At 42.0% G+C, this 20034-nt stretch overlaps 1 protein-coding gene across 3 annotated transcripts in view; it reads left to right on the forward strand.

Moving 5' to 3' along the window:
• The first annotated feature begins 7848 nt into the window (after positions 1-7848).
• Positions 7849-20034, forward strand: part of brsk2a (BR serine/threonine kinase 2a) — a 126868-nt gene continuing 114682 nt past the window's right edge. Inside the window, exons 1-2 of one of the 3 annotated variants that reach the window (XM_037253991.1) lie at positions 7849-8003; positions 8113-8235. In XM_037253991.1, coding sequence (XP_037109886.1) covers positions 8142-8235 — 94 coding nt within the window. In that variant the 5' untranslated portion in view covers positions 7849-8003; positions 8113-8141. Of the gene's footprint in view, positions 8236-20034 lie in introns of all 3 variants that reach the window. The other 2 variants (XM_037253992.1, XM_037253993.1) reach the window with 2 other exon arrangements.

Genomic DNA, 20034 nt, shown 5'->3' on the forward strand with positions numbered 1-20034 from the left:
CATTTTTCAAGAACTACAGTTGATATGAGTATTCTGTTATGAAAACAGACTAAAAGCAGAATCCGCTAATAATAGCAACAGGAAAACACAACACTTGCGTGTGAGTTTTCAGATTTGACTGAATTTTTAACACCAGAGGTAGATGATTTTTAAGCTGACACAGGCCTCAAAGCATTTACCATAAATCCTTTTTGGGGATTATCTTGCTACTCTGATTTTTTTTTTGCGTCATGTTCATTAATGCTCCCTGGTTCATGTTCCTCCGTATTGCTGCTATTGCTATTCCTTTTCCAATTAATCAAGATCTCCACCACGACTTCACCTCTCTCTATCTGACTTTTTACTTTGGTTTGGCATCCAAGTAGGTGGAAAAAAAGCAATGATCTTCTTTTGTCAAATCAAAGACTTTAAAGTAAAGCTAATTTTGAGATGTAGGGAGTAAATGTCACAAGTCATTATATCATGAAATACTGAGTGATGAAGTATTTGAACTTCGCTACTTCCCACCACCATTTATGTGCATCAGTGTGTAAACATAAGTGTGCATTGATTAAGGCATGAGAGCTGATGGTGAGTTATTATGGGCCGTGCCAACTGCTGGCTTCAATCAACTGAGATGGAGTAAAAGTATAAATGTGCATGCGACAGCAAGTGAGAGAGAGGGGGGGTCTCAGCGGGGATGGAGACGTAATGTTAAGGCCGGCAGGTAATGCATCTGCCGCTGTCATTTGCTCCCCGACAGCTTGAGCCGCCCCTGCTTGGCCCACGTCTGTCGCCTTTTTTCTATTCTCCATCCATCTCGGCTGTGGCACCTCACCCTCCAGGCTCCTCCTCCGCCTTCATCCATTCGTCCGTCCATCCGTCCATCCATCCATCCATCCATCCATCCATCCATCCATCCATCCATCCATCCATCCATCCATCCATCCATCCATCCATCCATCCATCCATCCATCCATCCATCCATCCATCCATCCATCCATCCATCCATAAATCCGTTTGCTTCAGTGCTTGTCCTTATATCCACCTCCTAAGAATAATAGCAGTCCTACAAAATCTATTGTTCATATGATAAAAAGGGACCTGTGCTTACCTGATGAATAATTGGGGTTTATAGTCGTTGCAGGCCCACTTGAACTCGAACCCAACCTGCTGGCTCTTAAAGCCACCAACAACCAATGGGGATCATCTGAATGTTTTTACTTCTCACATGCCGGGCTCAGTCAGCTCTGTGAGACCAATAAGAGCATGACAAGGCAATCATGGGATATTGATCACATAACCTTTCCACAGTGTATAGCATGCCTCTTCTAATGGATTTGTTCTTATCCAAGCCTGCTATTCAAGATGAGAGTACACACTTCACTATTTTCTCCAACTATTAGGTGTAAGATATTCCACAACAGCAAAACAATCTCTATTTATGGTGAAACACAAACATACAGTACCAGTTTAAAGGTCATATAGGACAGCACAATTCATCACATTTCTGACAGAGAGTGTAATTTATGAGATCTGAAGGTTTTATGGACTACAACATGGCCTAAATGATATACAGTTACCAGACACAAATCTAATGAGATCCAACAGTGTATCTGAAAGTCTGCCTTTAATAAGATTCTAATATCATGTTTATTTTTGTGGCTGTATTGACCTTTTCATCGAGCTCAGTGTGTAGCAGTGTATGTTTACTACAATAAGCCAATCATATATCATTTTTTACTAAATTGCAGATCCTGGTCAAGGCTGCAGGGAGCTAGAGATGGTACTTTCTGACTTCAGTTGACTTTTCCTTGGATGGTCAGTCTGAAGCCACGCTGCCTGCAGAGAATTTAAGTGAACCACTACAACCACTTGGACAACCACTAGGGGAGCTTCAAGATCAATTAGCATAAGAGCTTACAAATCCTGTCTTGCGTCCCTTTTTTTTGTCTGTGTTTCTCATTACGTTGCTGTGTCCATCTGTGCTTGTTGGCTTTTATTGTAGTTTATTTGTATTTTGTCACCATTCATTCATCATTTATTTTTAACGTGAGTCCAGCACACACAACTGGGCCCCAAAGATTACATCCAGGCTCCCGACAGCATTTTTATTTCTAACTGCGTGGAGAGGAAAGCGTGCATCCGAATTGGTCTGAGTCATTTTCGAAGGTAGCCGGCCGGTCTGTGACTGAGTATGAGTTAACTTCGGGCCAGTCTTTTTTAGTTTTTCTTTTTCATTTGCTTTGGGAAGAGGCAGACAAAGAAGACAATGGGATCTCAGTCATCCATCCATCCATCCATCCATCCATCCATCCATCCATCCATCCATCCATCCATCCATCCATCCATCCATCCATCCATCCATCCATCCATCCATCCATCCATCCATCCATCCATCCAAGGTCATTCCTCTTCCCAGTTGCACCTGCGCACAAACTGTTAAGATAAAACAGGACTGTACATATTTCTTCAGATTTATATTTATGATAGTGGCCATATGTTAACACAATATTAAGAAATCCACTTTACCCAAAAGTCAAAGCCAGCTAGGAAAGAACCCCCAGACCAAATCTGAATGAATGGATGGTTTTCTTCACAACAGGCCAACTGATAATGGCACCAGAAAGAAAGCAGGGGTTGTGCATGCATAATTAGTGACCGACGACATTAATTACAGCTACAGTAAATGTAGTTGTTTTAATCCAATGTACCACAAGTGTTTTATCAGTGATTAGTGAAGCAAGCAATTAGCCTTGCCATCCTAATTGCCCAGTGACATCATTAGTTCATCCCCAATAATAACCAACTCTGCATTGTTTAACATTACATTTATGCAAAGTATTATGCATGTGATCTTTTACATCCAGCAGAATCAAAACTGGTTTGTAACCATTATGCAGACCCATTCTACATGTATTTAAATTAAAAACGGATATTTTACGGGGGTTGTTGAAGTTTTGCTTTGCGGCAAATGGATCCAATTTTCCGTCTTATGACTCACGAGAGGATAGAGATGTCTATTTTACATATTTGGCTGTGAAGCGACAGGATGTGCACAACTTGAGGGCTGTGTAAAACAGATGCAAAGTGGGTCAGATGAGAGCACGGAGAAATTTCATCATGCCAGTGGTGCTGCAAGAGCCCACGTTAGTCGACAGAATGCTTGCTTTGCAACAACTGGGTAAAATCACGCAATGACCATGTCTCCAGATTTTATGCTTTAAAAAGATGATTGTGTCCAAAGTGTATGTTGAGTAATGATGTGGACCAGCAGGCGGCAATGTTGTGCTAAAGTGTCTTATGATTTGTGTGCTTTGCGGTACAGTGCATTTCCATATTGCATTTCAAACTCATTTGCATGCAGATGCCGGCGGATCAATTGTACAGTCGGCTACTATGCTCCTTCATTCTCAGACAAGCGTCCTCAGGTGCAGGGATAATATGAAGCTTTATGCATGTGTGCAAGAACCTCTTTTGCGTACGTTTCAGTTCCACAATAGTTTAGGAAGAACTTAACCAATCAATATCTACCATGTTTTACTTGTAGATGTGCATAATTCTGTACGTGAAAATACGCCCATGAGAGCCACTGCAGACCAGTGCGACTTACTGTCTGATGATGGTGAGAGCATCATGCCATGTTCTGTTTGTTGCCTGGAGTGTGCCCCTCTTTTAGCCCTTGCAAACACACACAACCCTTTTGTGTCTGCTGTAAGCGACAATACATGTCTTGAGAAACAGTGTCACCTGAAATCCTATCAAAGAAGGATACTTCCTCTCATCAATATTTCACCACCCTTTTGCTTTCTTCTGTGAAGTACTCTATGGAGGTCACATTTTACTGGCAGAGGTCAAACTGCAGCTTCATTCATTTTTCAGTCACTCCTCTCCCCTCCAGTTTTGTAAATGTTTTCAGGTGAACACTGATAGCCTTCACTGGATGTGGTTGACAGAAATTAATCAAGCACACCATGCTGGCCAAACCACTAACTGCATTTTGTACAACCCTGAAGGGCTGAGAGTTCCAGCGCATCTGTTCTTCCTGGATAGACTTACACAATATTCTAATACAAGACATTTGAGTTTTTGAGTGTGTGTGTGCATGTGGGGTGTGTGTGTGTGTGCTATTGTGGGGATGTTTTGTGTAAAGGGATACATACAAATTGTTTACCTGGTCAGATTATTCCACACATAATCATACAGGGGAGAGTGTGATGAGACGTTTAATTCTCCGTGTCCAGCCAAGTGATATGAAATAATAATGATGTGAAATAATAATTATTATGAATTTATATATTTTCATCATGCATATTAATTACAATTGTCATTCATTAACACCAATGAAATACTCACTGCAGTAGGAGATGAGATTTTTCTGCTTCCAATTAATTCCATGATAGGCTTTGTAACTGGGTCACATGGGAGACAAAAAGCCTCAACAAAGTAGAGTAAATTGAGACTAAATCAGCATGCTCAGTGTAAATTCTCCGTGGTGTTGCTTGATTTCTTTCAATATGTGCCTATTTGGTATTGTTGATGGCATCTACTTTCAGGTCATATTTTGTTTCATCTTGTGGCGAGCTTGTTTTTGGGTTTTGAGCTTGTTTTATTTCTTTTTATCTTGATTTTCTTTCTTGCTTTAAGGCAGAGGTGTCAATCTCATTTTTGTTGAGGCCTGCATCGTAGTCAGTTTCCTGTGAAGGGCCAATATGACTGTCAACTGTCAAGTAACTGCATGAACGTCGCATATCATTTACAGTATAGGCTACACGACAAACTGATGAATAACTAATTTTGAGAAATCAGAGACTAGTAAGAACTGTTTTAAAAAGATGAATGGTAATAAAGATTGCTAGAAACATCTCTATTTTTCTAACGTGAAGACAATTTACAGTTTTAATATTGACACAAAGCCGATGCACAATTTGTATTTGCGGGCCAAATATAATTACACTGTGGGCCAGATTTGGCCTGTGGGCCAGAGTTTGACACCACTGTTTAAAGCCTTATGAGGGGGGGGGGGGGCTTTGATAATTTAGCATTTTAATTCTTACCAGTGCATTTGTTGCACATTTGTTTTTAAAAATGAATTCTTTTTATGTGGTACAATTGCTCCACTATATTTGAGCCCTGTACCTTTTGCCACAAAACCGCACAAACTTGTCTACCTTCTTTTGTCACATTAAATAAAATAATGCTATTGCGGGGGTTTCTAAATCTCAAATCTATCTCATCCTTCATCTTGCTGGAGCTCTACAGATTAAAGAATAAACTGCAAAATCATATGTAACGTAAGAACAATGCATTATGGAAGGGCTTGTTATCGCACTGTTTTTGGTTATTAAGGAAAATACGATCAGCATTACTGCCTGACGTGCAATTATGGAGAATTGTTGTTAGACTGTTGGTAAATGAATAAATGGATCAAATAAAAGTATTCTCCGGAACATCCAGAAGGAGTAATAAATTGTTCCTGTTCATTGAATCAGCTTGAAAACGTAACGCATCTTCATTGAACTCCATACACATCCAAGCAGCACTTTTCATTGATTTCTTGCAAAGGGGTGGGATAGAGGGGCGTCGGTAGGGAAGCGGGGTGGTACAGACGAGGTGATTAAAAACTCAGGCTACAGATGTTCTTAGAGCACTTCAAAGTGGTACTCCTGCCAGCACCATTGCCAGGCGTGATGCATTATTGAGAAGGTGCCCACCTGCCTGCACCTGGCACTGGATTCACATGCCTGGTCCACCTGATATCAAGCAGTCACCTGTATGGCACTTTGGGTCGCCCCTCCCCAAACAGACTGGCTCACGGTGGGATGAAGGGCAGCAGGGGAAATGACACGCACTCGCATCAAGGACCTCAAAGGCACTCAACTAGGGCATATGCTTATGAACTCCATTCATGAAAGGCTACAAACAAGGAAGTGTTCTTGTCAAGGATTGCAATTGCATTTCCTTGCTTACTCTGAAGGAGACATACAACTATTTTCCTGCAGAATTGAAAACAGATAACCTATGTCTTATTAATGATTTCTGACATTCAAAATACACAGTGGATTGCCATCCACCATTTAAAAGTGACACTGATTAATTATGTTATCATAGTAGGCCCCTCCTTGAGCTCGCACCTTATTGTGGTGAAGTGCTCACTCATGTCACTCGTGGCAAAAAAACTAGTTGACACTAGTGTCAGTGCCAAATTCGCCCACCACAAATAGGTTGTAATAAAATCTACTCGAATAGGATTGGAACTTCCACTATTGCTTCCACTATCAGAAACATTTTGTGAATTGCAACGAATTAATATTTCTGGAACGATGAAAGCTGTTTATTCTTCTTGGAACGTCCTTAGTTTTGAGGGACACGACTTTGTGTTAATCATCCAATATTTGCTACTTGCTATTTCAGACACCCCTTTAACTTTGTCCTCTGTTTAAGAAGATTTGGAGGTCAAATTGCACATTAGTTTATGAAAGCGCCAGCTTGTATGTGTGTCCCTCGCATGCGTCCCTTGACATCTGTGCTCTCTCAGGGTGCGAGGACTAGACAGAGGCCAGAGCCACAGTCACAGGTCTCAGACCAGTGGGGTGTGAAATGAATTGGAAATCCACCCCCCCCCCCCCCCCCCCGCTGCACTCACACAATCACTTGAAAGTTTGTGTTGAGTGAGCGTCTGTATGTGTGTGTGTTTAAAGAGCTGATCTAAAAAAGCAGAGCACAAGGAGTGGACAATGACAGAGACAAGAAACTCTTTGCAGACAGTATAAATATTTATGAACACTTTTGACACTTACAACATGTGCATTTTACAGAGAAACACATCTGCATTTTCTGGATTTTGTCCATTACAATACTATCTCTTATTAGAAACAAAGCAAATACTAAAAATTGATACTTTAACCAATATATTGGCTAAGGTTTATATATATTGATAGGATATAAATGATAGGCATACTTTAACCAATATATTGCTTAAGGTTTATATATATATTCACTGTAATTGTCATCATTTTATAACTTATTTTCGTCCAATGAATGTATAGGGCATTAGAGAAAGCTTCCTCTTGTTGTGCCTCCACCTGCATATCTCAGTTTTGAAATAATACAAATCATTTTCATTTTCTGTAGAATTTACAACATTATCACTGGTAGAGAAATTGCATTAGGATAAAAGCGGTCTTGGTTTCAGAGATTACTGCTGTTTTTCCTGTGGCATGTATTCTCAGGTCGTAGCCCCTCCATTTTTCTCCATGAAGAAACTGTCATGTAAAACAAGGAAAAATCAATAGAAACGGAATTGGATTACTATTATTTGGTTAAAACATTAATGAAATAGTTTATTTGAAGTGGATATTCCGCCAAAGTTTCAGCAAAGCTCCTAAAGTCCAAGGTAATTAGGTCAGCAGGAAGATGCTGGGGTGTGTCTGCTTCTAGGGTGCCCCAATTTGCAGCAAATTATTGACACTTTTTTGGTTTTACCTTCTAGCTCTGTTTAGTTGTTTTTCCTTGTTTTGCTCTAAAATTTCTTAAGTGTGAATCAATGTGTACAACCTCCTCCTGCCAAAAGCCTGCTGGGATTGAGTTCGGGTCACCTGCGACCCTATTGTAAAAAGGATGGATGCATGCATGAAAAATTAGGAAATTTCACGTTCGTATTTCAGATTTGTGAAACTTGTTTTCATATTATATGTCAACCCCCTTGCGTGCACCCAAAATGTTTGCCAACAGGTTTAGAGCACCTGCGTGAAGCTGCTGGTCCAGCGACACTAAACTGCTGCGGCGCTAGACACAGTGCTCCTCTGTGATTGGCTAAGAGGACCGCCAATCATCTCACACGCCTCCGCAGCACCTCCCACAGTCGCGCTGAGGCAGCGCAGCTCGTTCCTACAATGCTTTGAAGGCACTTGGACGCACGTCTTCGGTGATTGGAGAGCTGTGCAGAAAGAAAAGGAACAACCTCGCCTCCTCAAACACCGAGCGAGGTTGTGGGCTGCGGAGACCGGGGGCAACACAAGCAGGTGAGCCACAAGAAGAGGAGGTGACGTTGGTGGAGTTTTAAAAGCAAGACGCCAAAGCGGCTCGGACCTCCGAGGAGGAGTGCTTTTCATCGCCTGCTCTTCGTTTTAGAAAGTAACTGATCTCCAGCTGCATTCGTCATGTCATCGTCCGGTAAAGACAACAGCGGAGCCCCGCATGCCAATTACGTGGGACCGTACCGATTGGAGAAGACGTTGGGCAAAGGACAGACAGGTTAGTGGGCAGGTTTGCGACTTGCTCCGTGCATCCTTTTGCAACTGCTTCATTCATTTGATTCGATCTTGCGCAGATCGTGTGCATGTCATTTAAGCGTTTAGTTCGAACCCCCTCTCGCGGCTCCTTGTGCTCTGCTGTTTCCCACTGATCCGCTGACATAATCATTGTTCACGCAGTGTGGGACAGGGGAGTCGGGAGGGGTGTTGTGGATTTAGGTGATGCTGGTTTGCATTGGTTTGGACTGGCACTTACGCGTGTGCATCCCGGGCCGACTGTTAGAATAAAGTTTTGGGGGCGTTATTCCCGCGCGTGTGCGTGCGTGTTTGTGCGTGTTCAGGTTGCAGCCCTGTTAATCCCGATTTGCCCGATGCAACGATCTATTCTTAGTCCCATGGCAGGCAAGGCAAGGGAAGCAATCAGTCAGGCGGTTCTCCTCTAGGCCGTGGTTGCATGGCGTGGGTTTCCTCCAACATGGTGCCGTGGGTACCACCCTGACAGGTGCTGGGAAATAAGAGCAACATGAATCTGTCTTCATATCGCCTTGGGCATGTTAGTGGTTTCCCTGAAAAACCGGCACATCGCTCACTATTGACTCCAATGACACTGCAGTTTGTTGTTGCTTGAGGTAATTCATAATGGAAACAGGATTTAACTCCATCAAATTTGATTTGAGGGGATATTTGTGTGGATTCTGTGAAGTGAGGTATGTGTTGCCGGTGGAGCCATGCATGCAAAAGAAGAGGAAAGCTCAGATGCAGTACTTGTAAGCCGCTAAAAAGACTGTGTTTCTGCTGAGAGAATTTTCTCCCATCTGTTGTTTAAAACGCAGCAAATAGGCGTTACTTGTGTTACCTGGCCCAGCTGGTCATGCTGCGCAGCCGTGTACGCGTGCAAATTGCATTTTCTTGGCCAGTGTTTTCTTCTGTCTGTCCATTTCCCGATTATCTTATGGGGATTTCCTCCCAGTCCAGGTATGTTCCATATTTAACCTTTACCCCGCACTTTGTTATTTGGAATATCTTGTCGAATTTCAATGGCGAGCTTCTTCAGAAACTTATGCACGAGCAGCAACAGCATCAGGTGCACATGCAAAGTCAAGCTGAATCAAGAAGTCCACGAGCCGACAGTAATGTTTTCTTTTGCAAAATATTATATACATCTCAAGATGCTGATTGCTGTGGATTTTCTTTCCAGTACTGTAGAACTGCATCATCAAGCAAGCTAGCCAGTGTTACACCACTAAACAGCAAACATATTGTTAATTTAATACCCCTGATTCAAAACTTGAGAAATGTAATCCTATTAAAGATGGAATGTTTGGCAATTTTGTTCAGTTAGCCACAATAATGTTCCAGTCAAGTAAATCCTGATCAGGCTTGCGAAAATGGATTTGAAGGCAGAATGAATGACCAGACAGTCGTAATATAATTTGCTGACACAACAACATGAAGTTAGCCCAGTAATTAAACAGAAAATGAATAAGATGCAATGTTGTGGTTTGCAGATGGTACACCTGAACAAATAAACTTGTTTAAATCATCCCTCTGTCATAATCTCAATTCATTTTTGCCCTCCATCCGTCCGTCCGTCCGTCCGTCCGTCCATCCATTTTCTATTCTGCTTGTCCCCATTTCGGGTCATAGGTGAGCTGGAGTCTATCCCTGTGAACTGAGGCAGGGTAAACACTGGACTGGTTGCCTGCACATATAGCCAAACCAGAACCATTTACACCTGTGGGTAAATTACAATCTTCAAATGACCAATCTAGATTTCTGCAGTGTGGGAGGAAGCCGGAGGACCCCGGGAAAACCCACGCAAGCATGAAAATATCATGCAAAGTCCACAAAGGATGTTGAGATGTAAAGCACAAGACTGTGAAGTAGGGCCATTCAGATCGGCTTCGCAAAGGATTGAAACGCCGTATGAAGGGAACTGAACCGCACTAAAGCTCAAGTGTTGCACAAGTGTAGCTTATGTTGTTGTTGGCTTGTGGTTAATAAACTCACTATATAATATCTGCCACATCTGCACAATCCTATAATGGAAATAAATGTTGCATGGTGTTTTCCACAAAAGATTAATTATGAATATATCGCCACAAGTGCCTGTGCGCTGCTCCCTCTCCGCTGCTCTTCCTGTACAATCGTCACTTGCAGAAAGACCCAGTTCAGTTTGCTCTCTGGAGAGGCTTTTGCTGGTGGAACGCTGCTGGCGCAATGGTCTACCGGGTACAGACTGCAAATGATATGGTGTCACCCGCATCATCCATGCCTCATGATGCATTTATGAGCTGCTTTTGTCCCAATTTCTGGCAAGGCTCGTTTGTCAGACCCATGTAAGCATAGATAAGCTCAAGTGTCAGAATTGCATCCTTAGCTGTCCTGTGTTGACATTTCATTTGTGAAATTCAGTGTCATTGAGACAATTATTCGATCATTCATTTTAATGTGACATTTACCTGTGCTCAAGTAAAAGGCTTGTGTTTTCTGTTTGAAAAACAATTACATATCTATCCAGATCCAGCCTCCGTGCGGCTAATCCACGCTAGACCTATTTAGATTGATGACATGCATGCATAATATCCTGTTGATGAAATATGTTAGCTCTCTCAGCCAGGTCTTTCAGCAAGGGCCGGCCTGCAACTGTGCATGCCTCACGCAGTCAGGAGTGACATCAGGCACCTTCCAGTGGGCTAAAGCTGTGGTGCTCGGGTGGTATTATTAGAGGAGAGGAATATGTCCTCTGGTTGAGCTGAGCAGTGGTGCTCTTCCCCGTTCATTAAGTGATTAGTCCTGACACAAACGCACACACACGGACACACACAGCCACCAGAGTGGTTCTGGTTTGGCTTCCTGATTTAATCCCCTAGGCAGCCAAAGTCTCCAGTCGCTCACACAATCACGTGGCCCATTGGGCAGGCCCGCTCTAAGCTTAGCGACGTAGCCCTCGCGTGTTGCCAAATGCAGACTCATTGCGCAGACTTCTGTTCTGTAAAGTGATACATAATCATGTTTTTATGGTCTAGTGACAACAGATGGAGATGACATTTGCTGGCTCTACGCAAGCAGTTTCTGTCTGTCTTTAGTGCTGGTTTTTTTTCTGTATTTCCTTGGGTTAGCTTGCTTTTTGTGTACCCGCACGGGCCAGAACAGCGTTCTTTAATAGGTTGTGTCTGCATGAGCGACTGCTCATTAGGGTTGGAGCCACAGAGCCAGTCTTAAACAGTTATTGTACTCGAGGGTTAGGACTTAGTCAGACCTGTGGTCTTAGTCAGACCTTAGTCAGACCTAGGTGAGCATTGCAGTCCTGCTTCTGTCCGGACTGTGGCTATTCCCATTCAAGAACAAAGTGAACTGTTTTTGCGCTTGGTGCTTAAGATGTCAATAGTCACATTGGTAAAAACATTTGTACCCTTGCAGAAAATACACGTTGTGTGTGAAATAGCCTATTTCTTGCAATTTATGAAACTTTGCTATAGAAGGTTCACAATTCTGGATTTGTTTTGTCCTCAGAATACCGGGAGCTGAATCATTGTTTTGTTTGTTCATACTTCAGAAACGGCAACCCACATTTTTGTTTGTTTGTTTGTTTCTTTGTTTGTCCGTTGATTCGTGAGTTTGTTCTTTCCCTCTTTCTCTCTTTCTTTGTAGGTATTTGATTAATGGAATAAATGCTGACCATTGTTTGGCTAAGAAGGCCTCTTAATCCGGTGTAAATCCTTGTTCTTGCAAGATTTAGCTATTGACAAGCTGTGAGCTCAGGGTTATGTAGTCTCCTTGATTCTTCGCTGGACATTTAGCAAGTGAAACAAACCATGAGCTAGGCCTTCGTATTGACATATGCACCCAACAAAATGCATCCTGCAATGTTGTATCGGTCCGTATCTCAGTTTGTATATCTGCTAAGACGTTCTCTTTCTGTGTTCGCTGCATTTATACGGGAATCTAGCAGTTTCATTTGTCTTTGTGTCAGCACTGGTCCTGTTGTGGTTTATATAAGGACTTCACAGTGCATGACTACGCAAGAACAAACAAAATCCTCGTGCACAGACAGATGATGGGTTGGACATTCCATGATAATGAAAAACCGTTAATTTGGTTTTGATTAATTGCTGGTGAGTTGGAGTGGTTCATTGAGATCAATTTCAAAGATTTCCTGTCTGGTGGAAGCAATCCATGAGTGTTTCACACTACATGATATTCCTCCCTGATGATGACAAGTGAGGAGGGAATGTTCACTCGATGGTGTCAATAAAAAATAAACCCCTTGGCCAAAGCATGAAAAAACACCCCCGTTGCCTGTTGCTGATGCCGTTAAAAGCCATGCTGGGCGCTAACACAAGTGGTGACCCCCACCCAGGGTGTTCGCTGAATGACTCACAATTTTTTGCGAGACTCTTTGTTTGTCCGGCAAATGAGGCAAATAAATTTAAATTTGTGTTTGGTGGATTTGTTTTAAGGGCTTGACCCAGTGGCTACTTTGTGTTACTCCTAGCTGAAAGCCAGCCAGCCATACAGTATGTTAGCGCTGTGAAACCGAGCTGGGTCACATGAAGCCAAGACTGTCTGGGCCCAGCTGTTTGATTCTCAAGCCAAAACCATGCTACCCCTGACTTGAAATGTAACCTACTTGGTGGGATGCAACTGCATGTGTACTTCATCTGAGCCATATGTCCTGTCTTTGACGAGAATTACTTTATGATGACAACTTCCATCATAGGGCACCGCTCCTGTCTCCATTGGCTTCCCTCGGCGAGTCAACATTCATACAGGGATTCAACCATTCGGTAAATCAAACAAGACCTTGGTAGAATCGCATCGATTGGGAAGAATGGATGTAGCCAACGATTTTCAGAGACTAATGATGAGGAAAGAGGTGGAGAAACAGTGGGGAGTATAGTGAAGGATGAAGGTGAAAAGTAGTAATAGTAGTCAAAGAAAACGGGGGACCATGAACAGAAACACATGAAGAGGTCTTGATGTTTGTGAGTGGATAGAAAATTATTGAGTCAAGCAAAGTATTGATCATTTTATTCATTATGCTCCATTCTCCTGTTTTTTTCTCATTCTTCTATTCCTGACCTCAAGAAGGTGAAAGGGCTCGATCTTTAGATGGGAGGTCAGTGAATTAGTTAAGCATTGCTGAAAGTGTTTTTTTTTTTTTTTTTAAATTTGCCTCTCTCTTGCGCTACAACATTCCCATAATGTAATGTATTAAGATGAAATTCCCCTCCCTTTGTCCTACCAGGGGCTACGATGTAAAGCTTGCTTGTCCATAATGACTTAAAAATAAATGCAAGCACCTGACACAATGTCTATATTGTCTCATTCCAACTCGAACGCAGGCAGCCACACTGACACTGACCATCTGAAACATTTCCCCTCTAAAAAAAACATCTGCTAACTCCTATCTAACAACATAAAATGCAACAGAAAATGAGGAATGTTAATGAAATTAGTGTGTTGGTATTCACTGGCAGAACCAAGCAAGGTACTTACACCACGACTGTATATCACTGGAAAGCAGCGTATTGCTCTGTGTCGGAGAGAGGTGGGAGGGGAGGAACTGGGCGGTACAAATCAATTTTGAGGCAAGGCGAGTGGTGTATTTTAGTGGCTGAAATATTACATTTCAGTTCAATATTGTATGATAATACACATTTCTAGTTTGTTTCAAAAGAGCACAGTAAAAAAATAATCGAAATCTTAGGGGTGGTTGAATGCAATACAAAGGTGATTGAGCACCCGTAAAATGAGCTAGAAATGTCTGTCTTTTATCACAAGCTCCCCAATGAAAGGGGGATGATACAGGTTGGAGATGTATTGGGAATCTCTAACAATGGAAACGACACAGGACATTACAGCAGCCATCACAGCAAGAGTCTTTTTTTCTCCCGAGATTAGTGAAGTTCTCTGCTTGCCATAGGTTGTTGTTTTATGTTCTCATGCCATTTAGGATTTCACGGTAATTGTCCTCCAGTGCAGTGGAGAGTGTGTCCACCACTTCTTCCCCCCCTGCTGCTCCAAATTGTGACGATAAAATGTTTATTTTATGTCCTACTGATCCTTGTCATTGCTATTCACTGTGTTTTGTCTTGTTTGGACAGTCATTACAAGTCAGCTACCACCACGTCTTTTGTGTCAGTTCAAATTTAACCCTTGCTTAGCTGCCTGCCTAGCTAAAAGTGCGTGAACGCTGGGTCGGCTGCCAATGTTGGTTGTCTGGTTGTCATGGTTTCTCCGCTTCTTGCTGGTTCCCAATCTGCCTTCATGAAAAACGGAAGGGATCGCTCTCTCTCTCTTCTTCCACCTACTCACGCTTCTGTTTTCTCTCGCTCTCAACCTCTGCAAGCGGCTGCAATCAGAAATCAGCATCATGTCTACATCTGAATAGTGGCAGTAAAATATGCAGCCTTTTTCCACATGTGTTAGTTTAACTCATTCATACTGAGTGCCCCCCCCCCCCCCTCCATTTGTTCTGCTTCGTTGCATGGTTCACACATGCTTGTGCAGGCTGCATGCTTTAGCGTGTCGTCAGACATACGGCCATGGATCAGACAGGCTTGTCCTGCTCTTTGCTCTGCGCTGCGTTCTGTGTTCCCATTTTAAATCTGCGAGATTAGCACATGTGGGGAGCCTCGGCTTTAGTGGCTGTCGGCTCAGCTTGCCTTGGCAGGATGTCCTGTGATTGGGGGGAGCGCCGTCCTCATCCCCCTCAGTGCTGGCTGTCCTGCTCTACTTCATCCATTAACAAATAGATAGGTAGGCCATTGACCTTGACTTTGGTATAGTTTTCCTCATTGCACCACCCTTGCACATCTCACAGTAGTGCTCCAGAATCCACCATAGGCCCTCTCTATAGACCATTAATCAAAGCAATCTGGTAATTGGAAGATTATTCTTATTTTGACCGATACTCATCGCATTACTATTATGCGTAACTCCGAAAGATCAGCATAAAACTTGGAGTTGGTTCATTTGCCGGATGAGCTCAAAAGAGTATGGATTTTTGTACTGATGTATTATATTTTAATTTGATTGTATTCTAGACTTAAAAGAGGTGGTCATTTGACTTTTCTTTTTTATTTTTTTAAATCAACTATGTGGAAAATTCATGACCACTTCATCAATTGATTGTCTTTCCATCCATCTCATTTCCCTGCTTAATCTCACATAGGGTCCCAGATGGGCTGGCTCCAATAATATGTGTCTGGGGCAAATGTAAATGATGGCATTTTGGCAGGATAGAAAAGTTGAACGCGGAATCAGAATATTCCCATTTGACTCAGAACTGTCAAGGCATATTGTCATCAGAGAGGAATGTTTGGATGGCACGTCCTGTCTGACCTATCTATGAGGGGAGTGCACTCGGAGGGGGGCCTTGATTCTCTAAAATCTTGATCCGATTTGATGTTTGATCTTACAGTCACAATTTAATTTGATTCTCTGGTATATAATATTTTGTTTTCTGCATTGCATAATAATACAACATTTGTAATGAATAAACAGGTTATAAAGTAATCTTTTTTGCCCGGCCGGTCAAATAAAAATAATAAATAATAAAAGTCCCAATGATCGTCACACACACATCTGGGTGTGGTGAAATTTGTCCTCTGCATTTAACCCATCCCCGCGTGATTTTGATCCATCCCCTGGGCGAGAGGGGAGCAGTGAGCGGCAGCGGTGCCGCGCTCGGGAATCATTTGGTGATCAATCAAATCAAATCAAATCAAATGCTGTAATGAACTGAGCCTACTGTCATAACTTACAAATTATTGAATTTTTTCCCTTACTGTTTTTGGGGATTTTATTTCTGGCCGTGTTGTAAATTAACTGTAGGTTTGTGAAGCCCTTTGAGACACTTGTGATTGAGAGCAATACACATAAACTTGACTTGATTTATAGGCTAAGTGCCCCCCTTTTACCTTTTGAGTGCACTATCACTGTAATTTCAATCTTATCTATTTTCCTTACATTCTTTATGTGGTTTGAAATCACTGTTACCAATAGATCTGACTGAGTGACCAAGCAACACAATGGACAAAAAGGGGCATTGCTGCAGCTTCATTCCTGATGGCTGCTTTTTTACTCTAGGCATAAAGCTGCTTATTCATGACAATGCTAGTGATGTACTTGTGTGTTTGTGTCTGTGCGCTCCAGCTTCCTCCTCCACATCAGTCTGATGATCCATAACAGTGCCAGAGAGGCATAAATCACAGGAGTTTTTAGCACATGAGATAGGCAGAGTGGACTCAGTGCAGCCTCAAAAGAGGAGGAGGTTTCTGAGTGTGACGGAAAAAAAAACAACAGCGCAGTAAAGCACCTCTCAGGGTCAGCGCCTCTATTATCATTCAAATCCAGGACACAGCATGGGTGTCTCTCCCTCTCTTTCCTTCTCTCTCTCTGTCTCTCACATTCACTACGCATTGTACAATGAGAACTCCCTGCATTCACACAGAGCAAAATGCGCCGTGCAGCTGTATTGTAGGAGAGGAATCCCAGTTATCCATTTGCCCAGAGCAAGGATGTGACGTCGTGATAGAGAAAATGCAGCCACAGCAGGAAGGGCTGCACAAATGTGACGCCTGAGGGTTAAGGACACTCGCCTCTTAATTAATTAATCAACCAGGGGTCGCCCACACAGTTCCCCCTGATTCTCAGTTATTTATTGCAGACCATTTTATGCTTCTGACTTTGTGGGGACAATTTAGATAAGGCCCTTATCTATTCCAGCATCCCCCAGTGCGCAGAGCAAGGTGCATAAAAGCACTGAAAGATGCACCTTGTGTGGAAGAATGTACAAAAGTCACTGACCGTCTCGAAAACCTGAGCTACAACAGAGATTGTCACCGGGTTACCTGACCTGATAAATGTTCTTCTCAATGAATCCAAAAACATACACTGTAAAAAGCCCTCATGGAAGAGTGGGGAAACTACATTTTGTTCAGTTTGTGCATTTGTCCTTAAAGTGGACACGCTTATGTTGCTTTTTGGACCATGTCCTCAGTTTCACGCAAGTATACTCATATTGACTCTGTTGATAGCGTAGATAGGGACTTGTATGTAAGTCTATATTTGTCTTTTCTAGTGGCAGCATCTATTTTGATGTCTGTTGCCATAGCAACATGGTCATGGCTGTGACTGTCCTTGAGCAAGTTTTTTTTTTTGTTAGCCTGCTTTGTTGCTGTCTTTAGTCCTACTTTGGTGTGTTACAGTTTGTTAAGTAGAAGCAAAGATGGACAGCCAGCAGTGGATATTTACATTGGTTTGTGACTGTTTAAACAAAACTGAAAACGTGCAGGTCAACGCGTGGCAGGGCATTATTTATTGAGTGGCTTGTGTTTATAATGACGATTGCTATTTTTCCTTCGCATAACCCGTCTTCCAGTAGTGCTCCTTTCGAACACAAATTATTGTTTTTTTATTTTTTATTTATGAGTATTATGTGATCCTTTCATCTGCTTTAGTTATGCGCTGATTGAATGAAAATGTTGTGATGATTAGCCACATTTTCCTGGAAAATGTCATTACTTCTAGAGTCAAATTAAATGATGTACATATACATTTAGCAGTGTCCACCCATTCTCTAATTTCTGTACGCTTATCTTCAGCCTCTGATTTGGGGCGAGAGGCGGGGCACACCCTGAACTGTTCGCCAGCCAATCACAGGTTATACAGTAAATAAACAAACATTCACATTCACACATATCGACGATTTAAATTCTTTGGATTATTTAATTACCTAACCATGTATGTTTTTGGAAAACTCTTTAACTCCACATACGAAGGCCAAAGACCGGATTTGAGCCGATGCCTTCTGCTGTGTGAGACAGATGTACTAACCAATCATCCACCATGTCGCCAATTTTTGTGTGGATTTTTCTTTTGTGCACTCACTCTAGGAAAAAACATTTCGAGTTAGCACAATTAGTGAATGTAAAGTATACACAGTCATGCAACGTCCCTTGCATCCTACTTTCAAATCTCAGCCACAGTCCAGCACCGCTGCTAACGTTATCATCTTATTTTTCGCTCTCTCTGTATCTTGCTATCCTTGGCGCTTTTTTTCCCTTTCATGTCTTATCACCCTCTTTCTTCTCGACCTTTGCTCCTCCTGCTCCCTCATTTCCTCGTTTCATACCTAATGGATATTTCCCTGCACCCTCCAGACCTTACATTACTGTTCTGCTCAGGTAGGTCTCATTTCATGCGGAGGTGATTAGATCTCACCGGAAGCAATTCAGCACTGATAAGCTGCAGTTTTTTGGATTCATACAACGCCGAAAGAATTAAATTCAAGCATTTCATATGCTTCTTGCAGAATGCACCTGTTAATCATGGGACTGGTATCTCTTACTCACTTACACATATAAAGCAAACTTGAATCTAAAAAGCCTAGCCCGCACACAGTATACATTTAAGATTTATCTTGGGGGAGGCTGTCTAATAACAAAGCAAACATGTGTAGTGTTCATCCCCTTATCCCACTGTTCTATCTTTCCTGCTGGGGTAAAGAGGCGAAAACAAAACGTTTTTTTGAATAAATATTACAAATCTCACACATAACTATGTGCAAGCATGCGTACAAATGGGTTAATTTAATGTGAAGGCAGACTAATGGAAGAGGAAGATGCTGTGTTGTCTTTTAATAGGCCTGTGCTTGTAATGGCTTGGGAATACCAAATTGAATAGAATGTGTCATCATACTTCATGTTATAAGTCACAGTCGTAAAAATAAGACGTATGCGCTCATATACTAATTCTAAAGCTTTCTACTTGGAATGAATTCAGACAAAACTGTTTTATGTGGTCCTGTATTTTGGATTGTCTTACAATATGATCTATATTGTGATTCAAGTAGAATTGTGTTTCATTATTCTGAATCTGTTCTTGATAATCCGATACTGAGTCACATATGGAAATGCACACAGACCGGTTACACAGTAAAGGCTTATGAAGGTCTAATTCGTATTCAACAGGAGTATGCATCTCTCCAATAAAACATGATTCGATACATAGGATAAGACATAATTCAAGTACATGCTACATATTCAAGTTGAACAATTCAATACAGTTTGATTCAGTGGAACTGCAATCCGATTCACAATGGGATAGCTGTAGCCTTTGTGACGTTTCTTAATATGTAACCAGATATCCAAAGCCCAACCTATTTAAATTGATTAAATTCAAAGAAACAGCAAATGATCAGCATTGTATATACCAGGTGTGTATTGCTCATAAAGTAAAACGTTTCTCCAGACATGAGAATGTCTGGTGCAATACGACTGAAGGACGATACATTTTAAAATGTAAACATTTGATTCAGTTTGCTTCAATCAAAACGGATTCAAATTGGTTTTCTTTACACCCCTGTTATTTACTGTTACCACTACTGTTGCCCTTAAGACATTGTTAACTGGGCATTGATGCAAACGGATTGATGCAAAGGATACACCGCAACCCTCTCCTCCTTTTCCATAGCATTTTTATGATCATACGTCAAATCCCTCCACTGAGAGATGAAAGAACACAGCATCATTTCTGATGTACTTAACGCTTCCATTTGTCCAAGAGAGGTACTTAATGTCCCTCTCATTTTGTTCGGCTTCAGGAAAATGTCCCCACCTCATGCGCTGCTACCCTTTCAAGCTCTCTTTACTAAAGTGCTCTTCATTGGCAATTATACAACAGTATCTGTGTCACGTAGAAGTCACATGTATGAAGGCAAGAAGAAAGATGAGCTCATAGTGGCTCCCTCCTGGAGTCTGAGGGATGTGTCCATCCTTGGAAGTGATTC

Source organism: Syngnathus acus, chromosome 6 (assembly GCF_901709675.1).
Source record: "Syngnathus acus chromosome 6, fSynAcu1.2, whole genome shotgun sequence".
Lineage (NCBI taxonomy): Eukaryota > Metazoa > Chordata > Actinopteri > Syngnathiformes > Syngnathidae > Syngnathus > Syngnathus acus.